Source organism: Myotis myotis, unplaced genomic scaffold (assembly GCF_014108235.1).
Source record: "Myotis myotis isolate mMyoMyo1 unplaced genomic scaffold, mMyoMyo1.p scaffold_m19_p_20, whole genome shotgun sequence".
Classification (NCBI taxonomy): domain Eukaryota; kingdom Metazoa; phylum Chordata; class Mammalia; order Chiroptera; family Vespertilionidae; genus Myotis; species Myotis myotis.
Window position 1 is genome coordinate 13,043,114 of NW_023416325.1, and position 16,255 is coordinate 13,059,368.

At 59.9% G+C, this 16,255-nt stretch overlaps 1 protein-coding gene across 1 annotated transcript; it reads right to left on the reverse strand.

The window, feature by feature from the left end:
* Positions 1 to 564: 564 nt before the first annotated feature.
* Positions 565 to 15,782, reverse strand: LZTR1 (leucine zipper like transcription regulator 1). The gene is made up of 21 exons (XM_036353827.1): positions 15,402 to 15,782; positions 14,855 to 14,917; positions 13,283 to 13,339; positions 11,282 to 11,361; positions 10,798 to 10,906; positions 10,250 to 10,333; positions 9,322 to 9,379; positions 8,595 to 8,734; positions 7,101 to 7,302; positions 6,538 to 6,693; positions 6,026 to 6,136; positions 5,607 to 5,699; positions 5,357 to 5,452; positions 5,111 to 5,276; positions 4,718 to 4,887; positions 4,454 to 4,610; positions 3,519 to 3,645; positions 3,276 to 3,425; positions 2,533 to 2,638; positions 2,365 to 2,445; positions 565 to 2,114 (listed from the first exon to the last, which is right to left on the reverse strand). The coding sequence occupies exons 1-21, from the start codon at positions 15,599 to 15,601 to the stop codon at positions 1,998 to 2,000; spliced, it is 2,523 nt and encodes an 840-aa protein (XP_036209720.1). The 5' UTR covers positions 15,602 to 15,782; the 3' UTR covers positions 565 to 1,997.
* Between the last annotated feature and the right edge of the window lie 473 nt (positions 15,783 to 16,255).

Sequence of the window (16,255 nt, forward strand, 5' to 3'; positions counted from 1 at the left end):
TGCCTACTCCTCCCCATGCAGCTCCATGCCCCACGGGTTCTTAGGGTCGGGGTAGTGTAAGTAGAGCCTGGGACAGCACTAGGCACCCTTCCTTTGGCACCTGAAACAGGTGCCAACACAAGCTGGTTCCTTGGAAAAGACTCAAACCCATGCCGGGAAGTTCCTTTTCAGGACCCAACAGGCTTCCAGCCTGAGTCCTGGCCTGAAGGCCAGCCCCCACTCAGATGGCCTATCTCATCTGAAAACCAGGACAAAAAATTGTAATTTCTGACCTCCTGGGGCTGCTATGCTTGGCAAGTAGTAAGGCTCAACATTTCTGGTCCCTGGAGGTCTGGAGAAGTGGGGGAAGCACACAGCAGCAGTCCTGGCCTCAATCTGTGTCCCCATTTTAATTCAACTTGACTGGAATCTAGACGACTTCCCTGCATCTGTAAGCATAGCAAATAGCTCAGTACATGGGGCGACTGCCCGCACAGGTGGTATCTCCCTGCTGGGCCTTGGCCACAACAGCCCCAAGAGCACAGCTGAATGCTGTCTAGTCCTGTGAATGGCCACACCGTGTTCTGAAATTTGCTTTTTCTGTGGCTTCATTTATTGACAGCATGTCTAGAAAAGACAGTCAAGTGACCAGTTACAAGGGTCCCAAGTTGTCCACTGCAGAGCAGGATGTGCAGGTTGTCCCCCAAGGTCCCCAAGCTCGTTCTCCTTTATGGATGGGCTCCCTTGCCTAAGGGTGCTCACCTGCCACAGCGGCCCCCACCCGCCTACATCCAGGCTCTTCAGCAGGGCCGAGTGGCAGGTGCTGCGTTTGCACGAGGCACAGCCAGAGGAAGTGAGCCCTGAGGCAGGGAAGAAAGATCGTTTCCCCCCACATGGCTTCCTGGAAGCTGGGGCAGAGGGTCCCTGGGATTGTTCCCAGAAAGGAGGCTGAACGGTGCCTTCCGCACTGGGGTGGAATCACAGGGCCTTCTGTGGGGGAACAGGAAAGGATGCATTTCCAGCCCATGCAGGAGCCTGTGGTGCAGCATATGGGGGGTGCAGGCATCCCAGGCTTAGGCTGAGGTGGGAGAAGCCAGCCTGGATTCCTGCCACAGCCCCTTCCTCCATGTTGCCTCAGGTGGGGGTGAGAAGTTGCTGACAGAGAACCAGGCAAGACTGACCAATGCCAAGCAATTGGGCCACATGGCCAATCCACAGCTGTGGGAGGGCCAAAGGCTAAGGCCAGAGCCCACCGGTGGGGACACCAGCAAGGTGTGTGTAGTAGGTAGCACTGCTGTGGCTTCAATGGAGGCATGTCTGTGACAGAATACTTAGGGATACACAGGGACTGGGGGCATCTTTACTGACTTCTTGGCACAGCCCAGAAGGATGGGCACACAGATATGTGGGATCCTGAAGTCCCTCTGGAATCCAGACCCAGTCCAGAGTGGTTGGCCCTGTGGGCTAGGAACTGGCCCCAGGGCCTTTCACACCAAAATTCATCTTGAATCAGATCCATCTGCCCATCAGGTGCCCAGCATAAGCTCCAGGGACCCCTTATACCAACCTTGGTGAGGGGGGCCTGTGTGACCCCCACATTAGAGAGACCTTCGCAACATGACTGTAGCCATTTCCACAACCATGCTGGGTCCCTGTCAGATGGGGACCCCAAAATCAGCTCCCCGATGGGCTCTCCCCACTGCTGGACCCTGGCCAGGAATCCTGCCTCTTCCTATCGTCACTGAGCCCCAGCTTCCCACCCACGCCTCCATCCCAGGAGAGGATGCCACCTGGGGGGCCTGTTTCACCATCCACTTCCTGCGAGGCCTGTCATTTGTGAAACAGGGCATTTGGAGCCCCCCATGTCCCCTCAGCTCTCTTCTGAGGTTCTGGGCACCCTGTCTTTTGGCCAGCAGGTCTGACCACTGTCACAGGCCTGAGGATTGCCAACACAGTTTTTGCAGGGGGCAGGTCAGGCATGGTCATTCTCCATCTGTGGGCTGGCACCGCCTGGGCCCTCATATGTCGGCGCCCAGCTCTGCACACTGCTTGTCGGAGATGTGGGAGGCCAGGGAGTCTATGATGTCGAGCAGTAGCTGTTGGCTCAGTGAGCGCAGCGTAGGCAACTTGGAGACCTGTGGGAGTTGACCAAAAGGCCAGAACAGGATGGAACTGGATTCATGTGAGGGCTGGGTGGGCTCCAAAGATGGGGTGAGTAGTGACCAGAGGGGTGGGTGGCTCTGCTTGGTTACCCCCAGGGCCTACTGCTGCAGAAGATGGCAAGATTCCAGGCACCCTCCCCCCACTTGGCCACCGCTGCTGCCATGGAGAGTGGGTCCTGAAGATGAGGGGTGAGCAGCGGGTGCTGAGCCAGGAGGGCCTGACCTTAGTGAACTGGTGCACGATGATGTGCAGGCAGTGCCGTTTCATGTCCAGCGCCTGCGTCTTGTCAGCCGCCTCCAGGATCTGGAATGGCAGGTTCGTTGAAGTGTTGCCCCACCCCTCACCCACCTGTCCAGGTGCAGGGAGGCCAGCAGGCACCAGGTGTACTACCTGCAGCACATTCTGCACCGTCACATTCATCTCCAGGTTCTGCTTGCAGTATGCCTGTAGCCGGTTGTTGTAAAAGCCGTAGTAGTAGGGGGCCGCGAACAGGTAGCTGGGGGATCTGGTTAAGGAGCTGTCACCAAAGGAGGCATCCTCCCGCTCACCACCCTCCTCCCAGGGGACAGTGCACCTGAAGCCCTGGCCTGCCAGGGGCAGAGAAAACCTGAGACTGCACCTGCTCAGGCCCGGGGACCTGCCCCACCAGGAGAGTCTGGCATGGGCTCCAGTCCAGGCAGATCACTGGCTTGATCTCTATACACACTCTGACCACTTAGGAGTCAAAAGCCCCATCGAGATTCAGAAAAACACCACAGCATCCTCTCCCCAGGAAAACACTCATATGCATCTTTGCAGAACTGGCCACAGTCTCCCAGAGCCCTAAAGGGCATCCTCGCACCCCAGGTTCAGACTCCCACTGAAGTGCCGTGACCAGGAATCACTCTATGTCCATCTGCTCGCCTGTCACATAGCAATGACCAACCCCTTACTCCAAACAGTCATGAGATCAAGAACCCACTGTCCCTCCTGGCTACAAACCCCTCTGTGCCGCATGACCAACTAGTTCAGAGAGCACCAGGCACCAAAAGTCCTCGGGAAACCACCCAGCCAAGACCAGCCTGCCAGGCCGCCCGAGGTGGGTGCTGCGAGCCCCAGCGATGCCCTGGGAGCACCCTCAGGGGTGAGGATGCAGCGAGTCTTCAGGAGGCATGTTGACCTCACCGTAGTAGATGTAGCGTAGCATGGACTCGAAGGCCTGCCTGCTGGGCACCATCTCCCCGATGGAGATGTTCACCTGCCCATCCTCAGGCATGAAGGACCGGAACATGGCCTCAAAGTAGCTGCAGACAGGGGGCGGCAGAGGCCTGGCTCTTAGCGGATGCAGCCAGGGCCTGCCTGGGCCCGCCCTGCCTGGCAGCTGCACCCCCACCCACCTGGAGCGGGCAGCCAGGATAGCCTTGTGGGCTGGCCGGGGGTGCCCATCCAGCAGCAGTGTGATGTCACAGAACTCCGCGCCGGCTCCCTCCAGGTACGCCTTCATGTCCTGGATCAGAGAGGTACCTGGAGGGGCATGGAGGGACCCTGAGCAGGCACCTCCTGCCTCTTAGTAGACCCTGCTCCTGACTTGGGCCTCAGGGCCCCAGGGCACTTCCTCCTGCACATCTGCCCATTTGCCACCCTGAATGAACCTCCTCCAGGCAAGAGGCCTCATTCTGGCCCTCGAGGCACCATCAGGCCCTGTCCTCAGCTCCACACACAGCCCTCAGGCACGCCCACCCCCAGAGTCAAATCTCCCAAACTCAGCTCACTGAGCCCTCCTCTGGGCCTGGCACACCCTATGTTGCCCAGGGCAGTGACCAGGGTCAGCACAGGCCCCAGAGAAAGACGGGGATAAAGGAGCCTGTGTCCTCCCTTCCCAGGTAGGGGGGCAGGAGGCAGTGGGAGCATCTGAGTTCTGCAGGCTGTGCTCACCCCTCACTGGGCCCTAGAGGCGAAGCTTGGTGACTAATCACTGTGACGCTGAGCACATCGCCCCCTTCAGAGGCTTTCAGACCTGATGTCAGGCAGGGCAGGCACCCTTACCAGAGAGGTGCCCCGTGTCACCTCCAGAAATGGGCTCAGGAGGTTCCCTACCCACAGGCACACGCCCACGGTGGAAAGCCCAGTGGGTTGGCTGTTGTTCCTTTAACTGAGCCTGAACTGCCTCCCTCTGCCCCTGCCCCTTTACCAGGGAGACACACTGGGGTCCTCTGCACCCACCCCTCCACCCCTGCCTGAGAGCCTGGCAGGTGACCCCATGGCTCCCAGTCTTGACCAAGATGAATGCTACCTGGCCAGCCCCTGGCAGGGAAAGGACGCGGCTTCCTACCAATGTCCACGGGCTGGTCTGAGGGGGCGCGAGACGGTGGCTGCTGCTTCCGCCGGACGATCTCCACAATCAGTGGGGATGAGAGGTGCTCGAACTCCTTCATCATGATCACCTGGTTGAAGTGGGACTCCTTCACCACGAAGTTCAGGCAGTGCTCCTGGGACAGACAGGCCGGACAGACGGGCGGGGTCAGGCCTCGGCCCCAAGAGGGCACCAGACCGGGCAAGGGGCTGGCAGCAGTGGGCGGGGTGGGCTAGGAGGCACCTTCAGCTGGCCCAGCTGCAGCTTGGCAGCGCTCTCGCACACGACCAGCACGTTCTGCAGGTCCACAGAGGCCTCGATGTACTGCCGACACAGCTGCTCCAGGCGGCACAGCTGGAAGCTCAGCGCCAGCTTGTACACGTCCATGATGAGCAGCACGTCCTCCACGTGGCCTGCGCCGAGAGCTCCCTGAGCCTTGGGGCCCTTGGGCAGGGGAGAGGGGAGGACAGGGCCCCGGGCTCCCTCTACGGACAAGTGCGGGCTGGGGCCCGGAGGCTGCGGCTCCGTAACTGAACCACACACGGGTCATCTCGGCCTCGGAGCCTCAGGCTGCCCACCTGCAAGTAGGGTCACTGGCACCACCACCCCCGTTCCTGCCCCCCAGCCCCGGCGGACCTTTCCTTGGGTACTTGATCTTGTCGGTGTAGAGGAACTGCATGAGCACCTCGAAGGGCCGGGCCTCCGCCTCTCGGATGGCCACGTGCAGCAGGGGTGGCCGAGCCCCACCCACAGGCACAGCAGGGGCCTCCCTGGGAGCCAGACCTGCCTCCTCCTCCAGCTTCTGTGGGAAGAGAAAGGGGAGCTTAAGGACACCCCATGAATGCTGCTGCCCAGGCAGGGCCAGGCAGGGCCACACCTCACCTGGGCCAGCCGCTCCTTCGCCTGGACGATCTTCCTGCGGAGCCAGCGGCTTCGTGCTGTGACAATGGCCACGTGGCCCTGAACACACTCCTCCTTCTGCAGCAGGAACGACAGGGGGAAGGGCACAGGTTCTCTCCCCGAGGGACACAGGCCCAGCCAGCGCGGGGGCCCGGGGACCCCAGCACCAGTGGGCCGCCAGCGTGCCTCTGGGTGCACAGCCCCCCTCCTCCGTCCACAGAAGGGCACCCACCTCACCCAGCACAAACTCCACGTCGCAGAACTGGCGGCTCTCCCACAGCCGCCCATAGTCTTCGTGGAGCGTGCACTTGGGGTAACAGGAGAACTGCAGGAGGAGCCCAGGGGTTACCGAGGAAGACACTGTGCTCCTGGCTTTGCCCCCTGAGGCCCCGACGCCAAGCTCAGCTCAGCCTGGCTCCCTCCAGTGACCCAGGTGGCTCCCAGGCCTCTACTGGCTGCCCCACCAGCGGCACCCTGCCCAGAAAGGCTGCCATCCCACCGCGTGCAGCCCTGGCTCTGGACACCCTTGGACAAGTTCCGCCCCTACCCACTGGGTCTGTTTCCATCGTCAGGGCCCGTTCGCCCTGGCCGGCCTCCCTGCAGAGTCAGCTCATAAGGGAGCCGCCTGCTCCGCAAGCCCGTGAGCCCCACCTGGAACCGGTACATCTCCCCGCTGCGGATGTTGTTGTCCACGGTGCCCCCGAAGATGTACATGGCATCCGAGATCACAGCAGCTGCATGGAAGAGCCTTCCGCTGGGCAGCTGGATAGAGTGGGGGGACAAGTCAGCAAGGTGGGGAGGGGCAGGGCGGGGTCTCCAGCCGGGCTGGCTGCGGCCTAGAGTGGTCATACGGTGGCTAAGGACATGGCACCACTGGCCTGGAAGGCGGGGCTGGAGCGGGGCCTGGGGCACAGCTGCAGGCACAGGGCCGGAGGCAGGGCCTGTGGAGGTGAGCAGGCAGGACAGGGCCCCTGGGACGCAGAGTGGACACAGCCGGTGCTGTCTCACCTGCTGCAGCGACATGGCCCAGCCAGCGGGGCGCGGGCTCTGGCCCTCCTCTCACTCCCTCCGAGCCTCAGTCCCCCCACCTTTGAGATGAGCCGATCACAGGTCCGGCTTCAGAGGGCGAGGGAGCGGTAGGTAACAAGGGCACTGGGCCTCACCTCGGAGGCCGGTGGGGAAGGCTGCTTGGCACTGGTGGTGCCAAAGTCCAGGCCAAACACATCGCGGGACTTCTTGAAGCCGCCCCGGTCCTCCGAGGGCAGGGCAGGCATCTCCTCAGAAGCAGCCGCTCGCTCTGGTACCTCGGCCCCACCAACCTGATGGGAGACATGCAGGGCACAACCAGTCAGCAAAGCCAGGCAGGCACCAGAGACTGCTCGCCACCCTCACCTAGAGCGCTGGGAGGGGGGACGGGGGGGCGGGACGGGCCACACAGATGAGGGCTGAGTTGGGAGCCAGGAGAACATCCTCAGCACAATGCAAACGTGGTGGGAAGAGGAATCATAGAGCCCACAGGCTGCCAGGTGGAGAACAGGCAGAGAGGCCCAGGCTCCAGAGTCAGGCCAGGGTGGGGTCCAGGCTGAGGGCATCCTGGCCTTGCTCCTGCTGGCTGTCCGGAGCCCCAGGAACACCCTGAGGTGTGAGGAGGTGGGAGCAAATGAGTCAGGAACACAGCCCAGGCCACGGGCCCTGGATCCCCTCAGCAACACCTGGCAGGGCTCACCTCGCTGTCCGAACTGGGCTGGACCACCTCCCAGGTCTGGAAGTCCACGTCATAGCAGTGCAGCTCGTTGGGCAGAGTGTTGTCGGCTGCGCCCCCGAACACGTAGAGGTGGCGGTCAAAGGCCACCATCGTGTGCCCGTAGCGCCGCTGGGGGGGCGGCGGGGAGCCCCGAAGCAGGTGCTCAGTGGGGATGCGTGTCCACCTGGGAGCACACAACAAGGAACCAGTGCCAGGCAGGGGCTCCTGCTCCCCTGTGACCTCCACCTGGGCTCCGAGGCCCCCACCACAGGCACAGTCTTCCTAGTGCCCTGCAACCCCTGGGAGACCTTCCCCGGCCGAGGGAGGGCCTGCAGTGCATTTGCCCAGGGTCCCTTGTCGAATTTCGCTCTGGAACCAGCTCTGCACACCTCTTTGGCGTGGGGGGGAGAAACAAAGGGTGCAAGCATGAGGCAGGGTGGGAGGCTGCCTGGGGGCTGGCCTGCGAGGAAGGTGGCACCACACAGGCTCAACCCAACCGGGCCACCAGTCACCCACTACCCACCTGGCTGCTGCTGGTGACCGTGTCTCCCATGGTTTCCTTCCTACCCCGTCCCTGTCACCCCTGGGCTCCTCGTCCTGCAGCCCTCTGCCCTCTAGATGCGCCTTCCTCAGCCTGCTCCACAGGTACCCCCAAGCCCTTGTGCAGGCCTCGGACCCCCAATACTGGCACCTCCCTGAGGGCCCCCTTGCAGATCAGCCACCTGTCCACCTGGCCAGAGCCTGCAAGTCTGCCCCAAACCCTCCGCAGTCTGGTTGTACCTGGCCTCTGCCCATGCCCTCACTTCTCCAGGTCTGCCCTGCCTGCTCTGAGCCCTGTGTGATGCCCACTGTCCTGAGGGCCCAGGCCAGGGCGGAGCAGCGAGCCAGCGTGCACGTGGCTCTCCCCCAGGCCTGGCCACCCCAGGACAGGCGAGTCGGACAGGCAACAGCAGGGTTTCCCCTGCCCAGGACACCCAGCCTTTCTCCTTCCCAGCTGATACGCTGGCATCCAGGGCAGCTCCCAGTCCCCTCCTGAGCCTCCCTGACCTGCAGCCCAAACTCCCTTTCTCTCCTCCACTAACTCCCAGAGCCAATGCCCGGCGCTTGCCTTAGTCCCCAGCACAGGGGTCGAGGGCTGGCCAGCAGCCAAGGACAGCGTACGCTGGAAGCTCAGGGCCCGGGCACCCTCCATCACATGAGAGCTATGCCAGCCACACTTGGTACTGGTGGCCCTGGCCATGCCATTCACGGGGCTGGGGTGTTCTTCACTCAAAAAGGGAGGCCGCCCAGGCCCTGTCTTGCTGAGCTGCAGCCACACCCAAGGGGCCTGCAGGGGACCTCGGGCTCAGTCTATGTAAAGACACCACACCTCCCGCTGCGGGAGGAGGGCAGCCGGCCCTGCTTTCCTTGGCGCTCCCAAGGACGGCTCCAGATGCAGGCGTGGGGGGCCGAGGGCCCCACCGCCGGTGCACTCACATCTTGTCCTTGAATTCAAACTGGAAGAGGTTGTTGGTTATCTTGGCTCCACTCTGCCCTGAGAACACAAACATCTTGTCCCTGCACACGGCCACCGGGAAGTTGCAGCAGGAAGGGGGGATCTCGCCACTCTGCACCACCTGGGGGGGCGGGAGGCAGCTCAGCCAGGGCCCTCACGGGACCCAGCACGCACGTCTGTGCTCACGTTGCTGAGCTGGGACTGCTTTTACTCCCGAAGTTTCTTCTGTGATTGAGGGTTCACATATTTTTTTTTCTTTTTTTGCAGAACAACCTAAAGCCCCACCGTCCCCTCCTAAATGGAGAATAAAGTCATCACTAAAGGAGAAAGACATCCCCTCCTCGGGGAAAGACAGTAGAGCAACCTGGAAACAGCAGCCAGCAGGACAGCAGGGGGCGTGCTGTCCTCACTATCAGGTAAGGGTGGGTTACACCTGAACTGCATCGTCACCTGTGACAGGCTGCCCCCCAGAACATAGGGCCTTTAGTCACTAGGTCACTGCCACTGGCACTGACAGGCAGGTCAGCGGGAAGGGCAAGGCAGAGGTCAAGGCTGGGCTTTGGCAAAGGGAGCAAAGCAGCCCCCACCCCAGCCCACCCTGCTCCCCTGCACCCCTCACCTCCCTGCCTCCTGCACCCATCCTGCTCCCCTGCACCCCTCACCTCCCTGCCTCCCCACAACCCACCCCAAAACCCTCCAGCCCCTTACCTCCTCCCAGCATGTGAGCTCTCGGTCCTGAAGGCCAATGGTCCACATGTCATTCAACCTGCATGAGGACAAAGGGGTCAGGATGCCCACCACTGGGGCTGACTGGCAGGGAGGGCCAGGGGGGATGGCTCCAGGGAAGAACCACCCATCACCTGGGACTCTGACCAGCGGACTCTGGGGCAGCCATGAAGCTGGAGCTTCAGTTGGGCGAGTGTGGGGGCTACACTGAGTCCCTGTTGTGCCAGGCCCCCGCCCAGTGCAGGCAGGAAGAGAGGCCTCACTCAAAGGAAGGCCTCATTCCCAACCTCTAGGGCAGGGGGTAGGGTCAGCCCTCGGCTGGTCCCTGGGGTAGGACTTCAGAGAGGCAATGCTCACTGTTTAGAAACTGCACTGATTAGTGTCTATGATGCTGAAGTGCTGGGGAGTGAGCACATGCTGCTTTGTAATCCGAAAAACACAGCAAAGCCAATTTGCTGAAATAGGAAATGCCTGTGGCACAGGCAAAGGCTCTGTTGTCCTCTGCAGGGGAAGGGCCGAGTCTGAGCCCTGCTGCTGCCACCCACCTGCTCACTCGCCCCTGAGGGTCATTCCTTGCTGTGAGCCTGAGTATTCCCACCCCAGCAATGCAAGGGGCCACCTCTCCCACCCCCAGCTCTGATGACCCCCAGCTATTTGCTCTGAAGACAAGCACGACAGCTGTGCAAACATGGGCCAGGCTTGATGCCTCCGATGCCCTGGGAGGGGCCTTAGGGGTGCCAGTCCTTTTAACCATTGTGGGGGTAGGAAAGGGGCTCCAATCAGTGGCCATCACCCTCATCCTGCCCCCTTTCCCCCCGCCCACATACCCACCCTCACGAGAAACCCCCAGTCTGAACTGTCCAAGACCAAGAAAGCCCACTTTGTGCCCACGGGCCAGGCCACCACCTACCTGGCATTGCCATCATAGCCAGCAAAGATCCATAACTTGTCACTGTACACCGTGGCACCGTGGGCTGACCTGGCGACTGGCAACCTGGAGCAAGAGGTTGGGGAGGAATGAGGCCACTCGGTGCAGACCCGAGCCTCACAGCCCCACAAGGCTGGTCCAGTGGCCACAGCCCTGCAAGTCCTGCCAGGCCCTGACTGCCGTGCCCACATCTGCTGGCCCCAGGACTCCAGTCAGGATACAATCAACAGCAACCTGAGCTCATGCGGCACCAGGCCCTGATGATGCATTCAGACATCACCGGGCAGAGACCTCTCCCGGGTGCGACCAAATAGCAAAGGGGTGCTCGCAAGGTAGGACCGTGGAAGCGCTCAGCACAGGACATCCGGGTCCCTTCTACCCAACCAAGAGCTGGGAAGAGGCTGCAAACGGTGCAGCTGGGAGTTCACACCAAACCCCAGCTCCCAGGCCTCTCCGAGCCCCGGGCTCCTCTGTAATGCTGCAGGGTCGGAGCCCGCAGAACAGCCCCGAAGGTTTCAGCAGGTTCTCACCGTCCTTCAATTTTCCACTCCGTCCACTGGCCAGTTGCAAACTTGTATTCGAAGAGGTCATTTTTATTCTTCAAGTTAGAATTGGAATAAATGTCCCCAGTGTAACCCCCTGGGTGAAGAGAGAGCAACCGTCACACCCAAAGGCAGCATTTCTGAGTCCTCAAACCCCAGGAGGGGAGGGCAGAATCTGGCCCCGTTGGAAAGGCATTCCAGAACTTTCTCCGCACACCTCGGGAGCACCTACTGGGTGCCTGCCTCCGTGCTGGGCTCTGGGGACACAGAGATCAGCAGGACGCCACTCCCTGTCCCCGGCGGGGAGGGAAAGCCACCTTCCAGCCCAGTCGCAGAGGCAGACGGTTCCCGCCCCAGGAGACCGGGCTGAGGATCAGAGTGGACAGAGAGAGGCCAGCCAAGCACAGCACGTGGGCCTGAGGCTTTCATGGAGGTCAGGGAGCCCTGGCCTGGGAGGTGAGTGGCAGCTCACCAAAGACGAACATGCTGCTCCCGTAGACCACGGCTGAGTGGTGGTAGCGGGGGGCGGGTGGGGTCCCAGTGGTGAAGGCCCTGGCGGGAGAACAAGTGTCAATGGGTGTCAGCAATATTTTGAAGGTCATGCCTGTATCACTATAGAAACTTTTTAGGAAATTGCCAATAAGGAAAAAAACATACACAGCACTACCATTTATATATAACCCTTTGCTAGAAACCACTGTCCACATCTGGAGGTCACCCCTACACCTTCCCATGCATATTGTGTCTCGGAGTGATTTTTTTTTTAAATGGAATCATCTGGTAGGTATTTTGCAATATGCTCTCTCAGCTTCATAGTAGACTGTGAGTAGGTCTTCAAGCCACTCGTGAATCATCATTACCCCGCGTCTCACAGCTGCACTGTATCCTGCAGCATGGGTGGTCCACAGGTTTTACTTTACAAATTAAAAATCCATTTATACTGCTTTCTGGGGGCTGCTCCTTTTCAGTTTTATACTTAAGCAATTTTTTTTTTTTAATCCTCACTCAAGGAGTGAGGATATTTTTGCCATTTATTCTAGAGAGAGTGGAAGGGAGGGAGGGAAGGAGGGAGAGAGAGAGAGAGAAAGAGAGAGAGAGAGAGAAAGAAAGAGAAACATCGATGTGACAGAGACACATTGACTGGTTGCCTCCCACGACTGCCCCGACCGGGGCAGGGCTCAGACCTGCAACCCAGGTACATACTCTTAACTGGGAATCCAACCCAAGATGCTCAGGTGCGCAGGGCGATGCTCTAACCACTGAACACACCAGCCAGGGCTACTTAGGCAGTTTTTTAACAGAGAATGTAAAGTCTTCACCAGCTGGTATGGAACCAAGAGGTCACTGGTTTGATTCCCAGTCGGGGCACAACCCCAGGTTGTGGGCTCAATCCTTAGTGGGGGCTGTGCAGGAGGCAGCTGATCGATGTTCCTCTCCGATGTTTGTATCTCTCTCTCCCTCTTCCTTCCTCTCTCTATAAAATTCAATAAAAACATTTAAAAAAAAAAAAAAAAGAATGTAAAGTCTTCAGAGTGATTTTTAAAATGAATTTGTAACTATTGGCCATACTTTAAAATTAAGTGTGAAAGAAACAACATAGAGATTTCTGTGGCAATCCCAGTGCTACCCAGGTCTCCTGGGCACAAGGTGGGCAGCGTTGGGTGATGCCACCTTGGCGTGCCAGGTTCAGCAGCTGTGGGTCCTGAGCCCTGACATCCTCCTCTGTCGGGGCAGGGGGGAGGGGCGGTCAGACCCCACCCCAGAGGCCGCCGGGGACCGAGGGCTGCGCACAGGGCTCCAGAGCAGAGCGTGGCACCCAAGGCGCTCGGTGAACCTGGGCTTCTGCACAAGCGGACGGCAGAGCTCAGAGGAAGCCCGGGATCTTCTAACCCCAGGATCTATTTCTCCCCCTCAGCTGTGAGCTGCTCCAGGTCAGGGGCTGGGCCGCAGGGTGCAACTATGCAGTGCTCAGAGAGGGCAGGTGTCTTGTCCACAGCTGCACAGCGGGGAGGGCCATCTGCAGGAGGCAGGCCCGGGTCCGCACGATGCCCACTGCCTGTGTGGGGTCTTCAGGGAGAGGATGGGCCCCATGAGGGGGGAGGAGCCCCTGCAGCACCAGAGTCTGTCCTAGAACCCATCGACTAATGGCTCTCTGTGTTGGCTCCAGCCCCTGGCCTGGGAGGCAGGCTTGGTGACCGAAGGGCTCTCCTGAGGCAGAATTTGAGGACCCACGGATCAAACAGATCCCCTTATTAAGAGGATTTGAATAATCAATCTCAGTCATGGACTGGGAAAGAAACCTAAGAGATAGAGGGAACACTGGGTATGGCATGGGAGGCGGGGGGGTGGGGGGGATTCTTATCTCCTCCTCGAAGCTTCTGTCTACCGTTCCAGGAATGTAACTCCACTGGCAATCAGGGCCCCAAACAGTGCGACCAAGTTCTAGGAGAAAGAGCAGGGACCTGGGACGCACCTGCACCAGGAGCAGTCCTTCACGTCAAACCGCAGCAAGTCGTTGAGCATCGTCTTCCTGAAACACAGCCAGGGAGAGGCGGGCTTGGTTCTGGTCTGCTCTGCAGGGCGTTGCCCAGCCAAGACCTAGAAGATGGACACTGCAGCCCAGGAGGTGGGGGAGTTGTCCTAGGAGACTTAGCCAGGGCCAGACACCAGCTGATGCCCGAGGGACCAGAGAGGTGACCACAGAGGAAGCTCCTGAGCTGGTGCAGGCACAGGGGCTGCCTGCTGGGAGTCAGGCAGGACCGAAGCATGACCCCAGCCACCCACAGCCTATGCCTGCCCACACCTCAGGGCGGCCCCTCCCCTTCTCTCTGATCTTCCTGCCACCTCTTTACCACACAGCCAGGGTAGCAACTACATTTCAAAGATACAATAAAATGATGGTGAACACACAATGCAATATATAGATGATGTATTTTAGAATTGTACACCTGAAACCTATATAACTTTATTAACCAACGTCACCCCAGTAAATTCAATTAAAAATAAATAATAAACAACCAAAAAAGATAAAATAAAACAGAAAGCAAATCCACTAGCCATGACACCACCTGTTAACACAACCTGCATGTCACCACCCAGCCCTGTCACTAAGAGGGAAGGAGGGTGTCAACCCAACAAGGAGTCCACCACCCCCTGCACACCAGGCCAGGCACCCCCTGCCTAGCTCAGTCTGCACCAGATGGCTGAGCTCTCCACTTCCATTTACAGAAGAGGAAACAGCCTGGAGATAAAAGGACCCGTCTGAGGCCATGCAGCCAGGAAGCCAGGAGCTGGGAAGCAGAGTGTGACAGTAATTCCCGCCCCCATTGCCCCTCCTCCCTGACCTTTGACACCACCACCACCCCCCCAGGGCTACAGGCCATCTTTCCTTGTACCCAGTCCGTCTACAAAGTTACAACTGTATTAAGACAAATTTGTATTCTGTTTCTCAGTGTCACATTGTAGCAAAAATAGTTCTGCTTGTTGCTCCACAGTTCCTGCTACAGAACAGTTCCCCACCCACCACTCTGTGCTGGACACCAGGCATTTCCAGTTTGGGGGATTCTCACGGAATGTCTTTCATTCCTTCATGGGACAAACACCTGTCAAATTGTCTGGGTGCTGGGATACAGGCCCTGCTCTGGAGAAGACAGCTAACAAACACCTGTATGCCCTGGGACCAATGGAGCCGGGAAGAGGTGCAGATGGTCCAGGTGGTGGCGGAAGGCCTCACTCACAGGTGATTCAGAGAAACAGCAGGAGGGTGAGCAGGAAGGCAAAGCGCCTGGCAGGGTGGCAGCGAGGGCTGATGTGTTTCTTTCAAGGCTCTGTCCACTCGGTCAGAGCAAGAGGGAAATTTCTGCATATGCTACCCACTGGATGCTGTGCTGAGGCCCTGAGGGCAGGGAACCTTCCAGACTGGGAAATGGAGGTTGAATGCTTGGCTAACATTTGTAAAGACAGTAGTGGAGCTGCAGAAGCCTAATCCAAACCACCATGTTTGTCCCTCCCTGGTCCAAACACCCCGATGCTCCGACTCACTCACCCATTGTCTCCACCAAATACGTAGATGGCGTCTTTATAGGCCACGACGGTGTGCTTGCTGCGCCTGGAAAGCAAAGAGGGGTGGGTAGAGATGAGACCAGGACCCTCCCTCCGGGGGGCACCCAAGAAATGAGACCAACACCGGGGCTGCCACATAAGTTGGATAACACCTCTCAGCTATCAAGATGAACAGAAACCCCTAAATTCCACCAGTACCCCCCCCCCCCATAACCCTGCATGTGGGGACCCTGTCATTGTCCTAGGACTCTCTGGACTCCTCATCCCACTGCAGAGCACCTGGGACTCAGCTGGAGGCCCACAACATGACTCTGGTACCTGGCCCCTGGGCACCCCGCTCCGGGACTCCCTCAAAATCCCCGCCGCGGCCCTGGGCATCGCCCAAGACACCACCACTCCCCCCACCACCACCACCACCCCATTACCAGATCCCGCTCCAGGACACCATGCCCCAGCCTTTTCCCTGGAACCCACCATGAAACCCTCTCGGGCATCCTCCCCACCCCCAAGATCCTGGACCCACGCCGTACCGAGCCCCCACGAACTCGTCGCAGGGCGGGAGGCGCCGCCAGCGATGCACTGTCTCGAAGGGCCCGAAGTTGAGCGTCAGGTACTCGACACTGTCCGAGCAGCTGTGGTCAAAGTCCACGCTCGGGGCTACCTTGGACCGCACGCCGCCTGCCAGGGCCCCGGCCCCGATCGGGCCCACCGAGCCGCCAGTCCCAGCCATCCCGGGTCCACGCCAGATCGGTCACCCGGTCCGCGGGACTCGCAGCCACCGCCCTGGGCCGCCCGGAGGGACTACATTTCCCGGCGTGCACTGGGACGACGGCGCAGCACTTCCGCCTGGCGCCACGCTTTGGTCCGTCGGCGTTTCCCGACAAGCCTAAAGCTCATCGTGGCCCAGCTGGCGGGCGCAACACCCGGTACCCGAGGTTGTGGGAAACAGTCCCCACGGAGTGCGGGCACCCGATCCCCAGCCCCGTCCGACTGCACTTCCCCGACGCCTGCCCTGCCACACGCCGTCCGGAGAGCGGCCGCTATTCCCGGCATGCCTTGTCTGCGCGGGGCTCGGCAGTGATCGTCCGCCGCTCCCGGGCTCCCTGGTGGACGGTTCCGAGCTCGCAGCGGCCTCCGCCGGCAGCCAACTCTTCCCTTCCTGCTTGGGACCCCAGCCCGAACCTGCCGCCGCGCCTACCCTCCTTGTTCTTATTGGCTGAGAGGCAGCGTAGCGCAGAGGCCCTGGATTCTTATCTCTAACAGCAGAGCCTCAGTTTCTTCACCTGCGAAATGCGGCGTTGGGAAGCTCTGGCTGCCTTGAGAAGCTTGAGGTCTGTCTCAGGACCCAGCTCCTACAGCCCTAAGTGGGCAAATGCCCGCAAAC

Coding starts and splice junctions, on each gene's coding strand:
- LZTR1 (XM_036353827.1), bottom strand. CDS start 15,601: ATGGCTGGGACTGGCGGCTCGGTGGGCCCGATCGGGGCCGGGGCCCTG. Junction 10,907..11,281: donor GAGCAGCATGTTCGTCTTTG/GTGAGCTGCCAC, acceptor CTCTTCACCCAG/GGGGTTACACTGGGGACATT. Junction 4,611..4,717: donor TGCAGCTGGGCCAGCTGAAG/GTGCCTCCTAGC, acceptor TGTCTGTCCCAG/GAGCACTGCCTGAACTTCGT.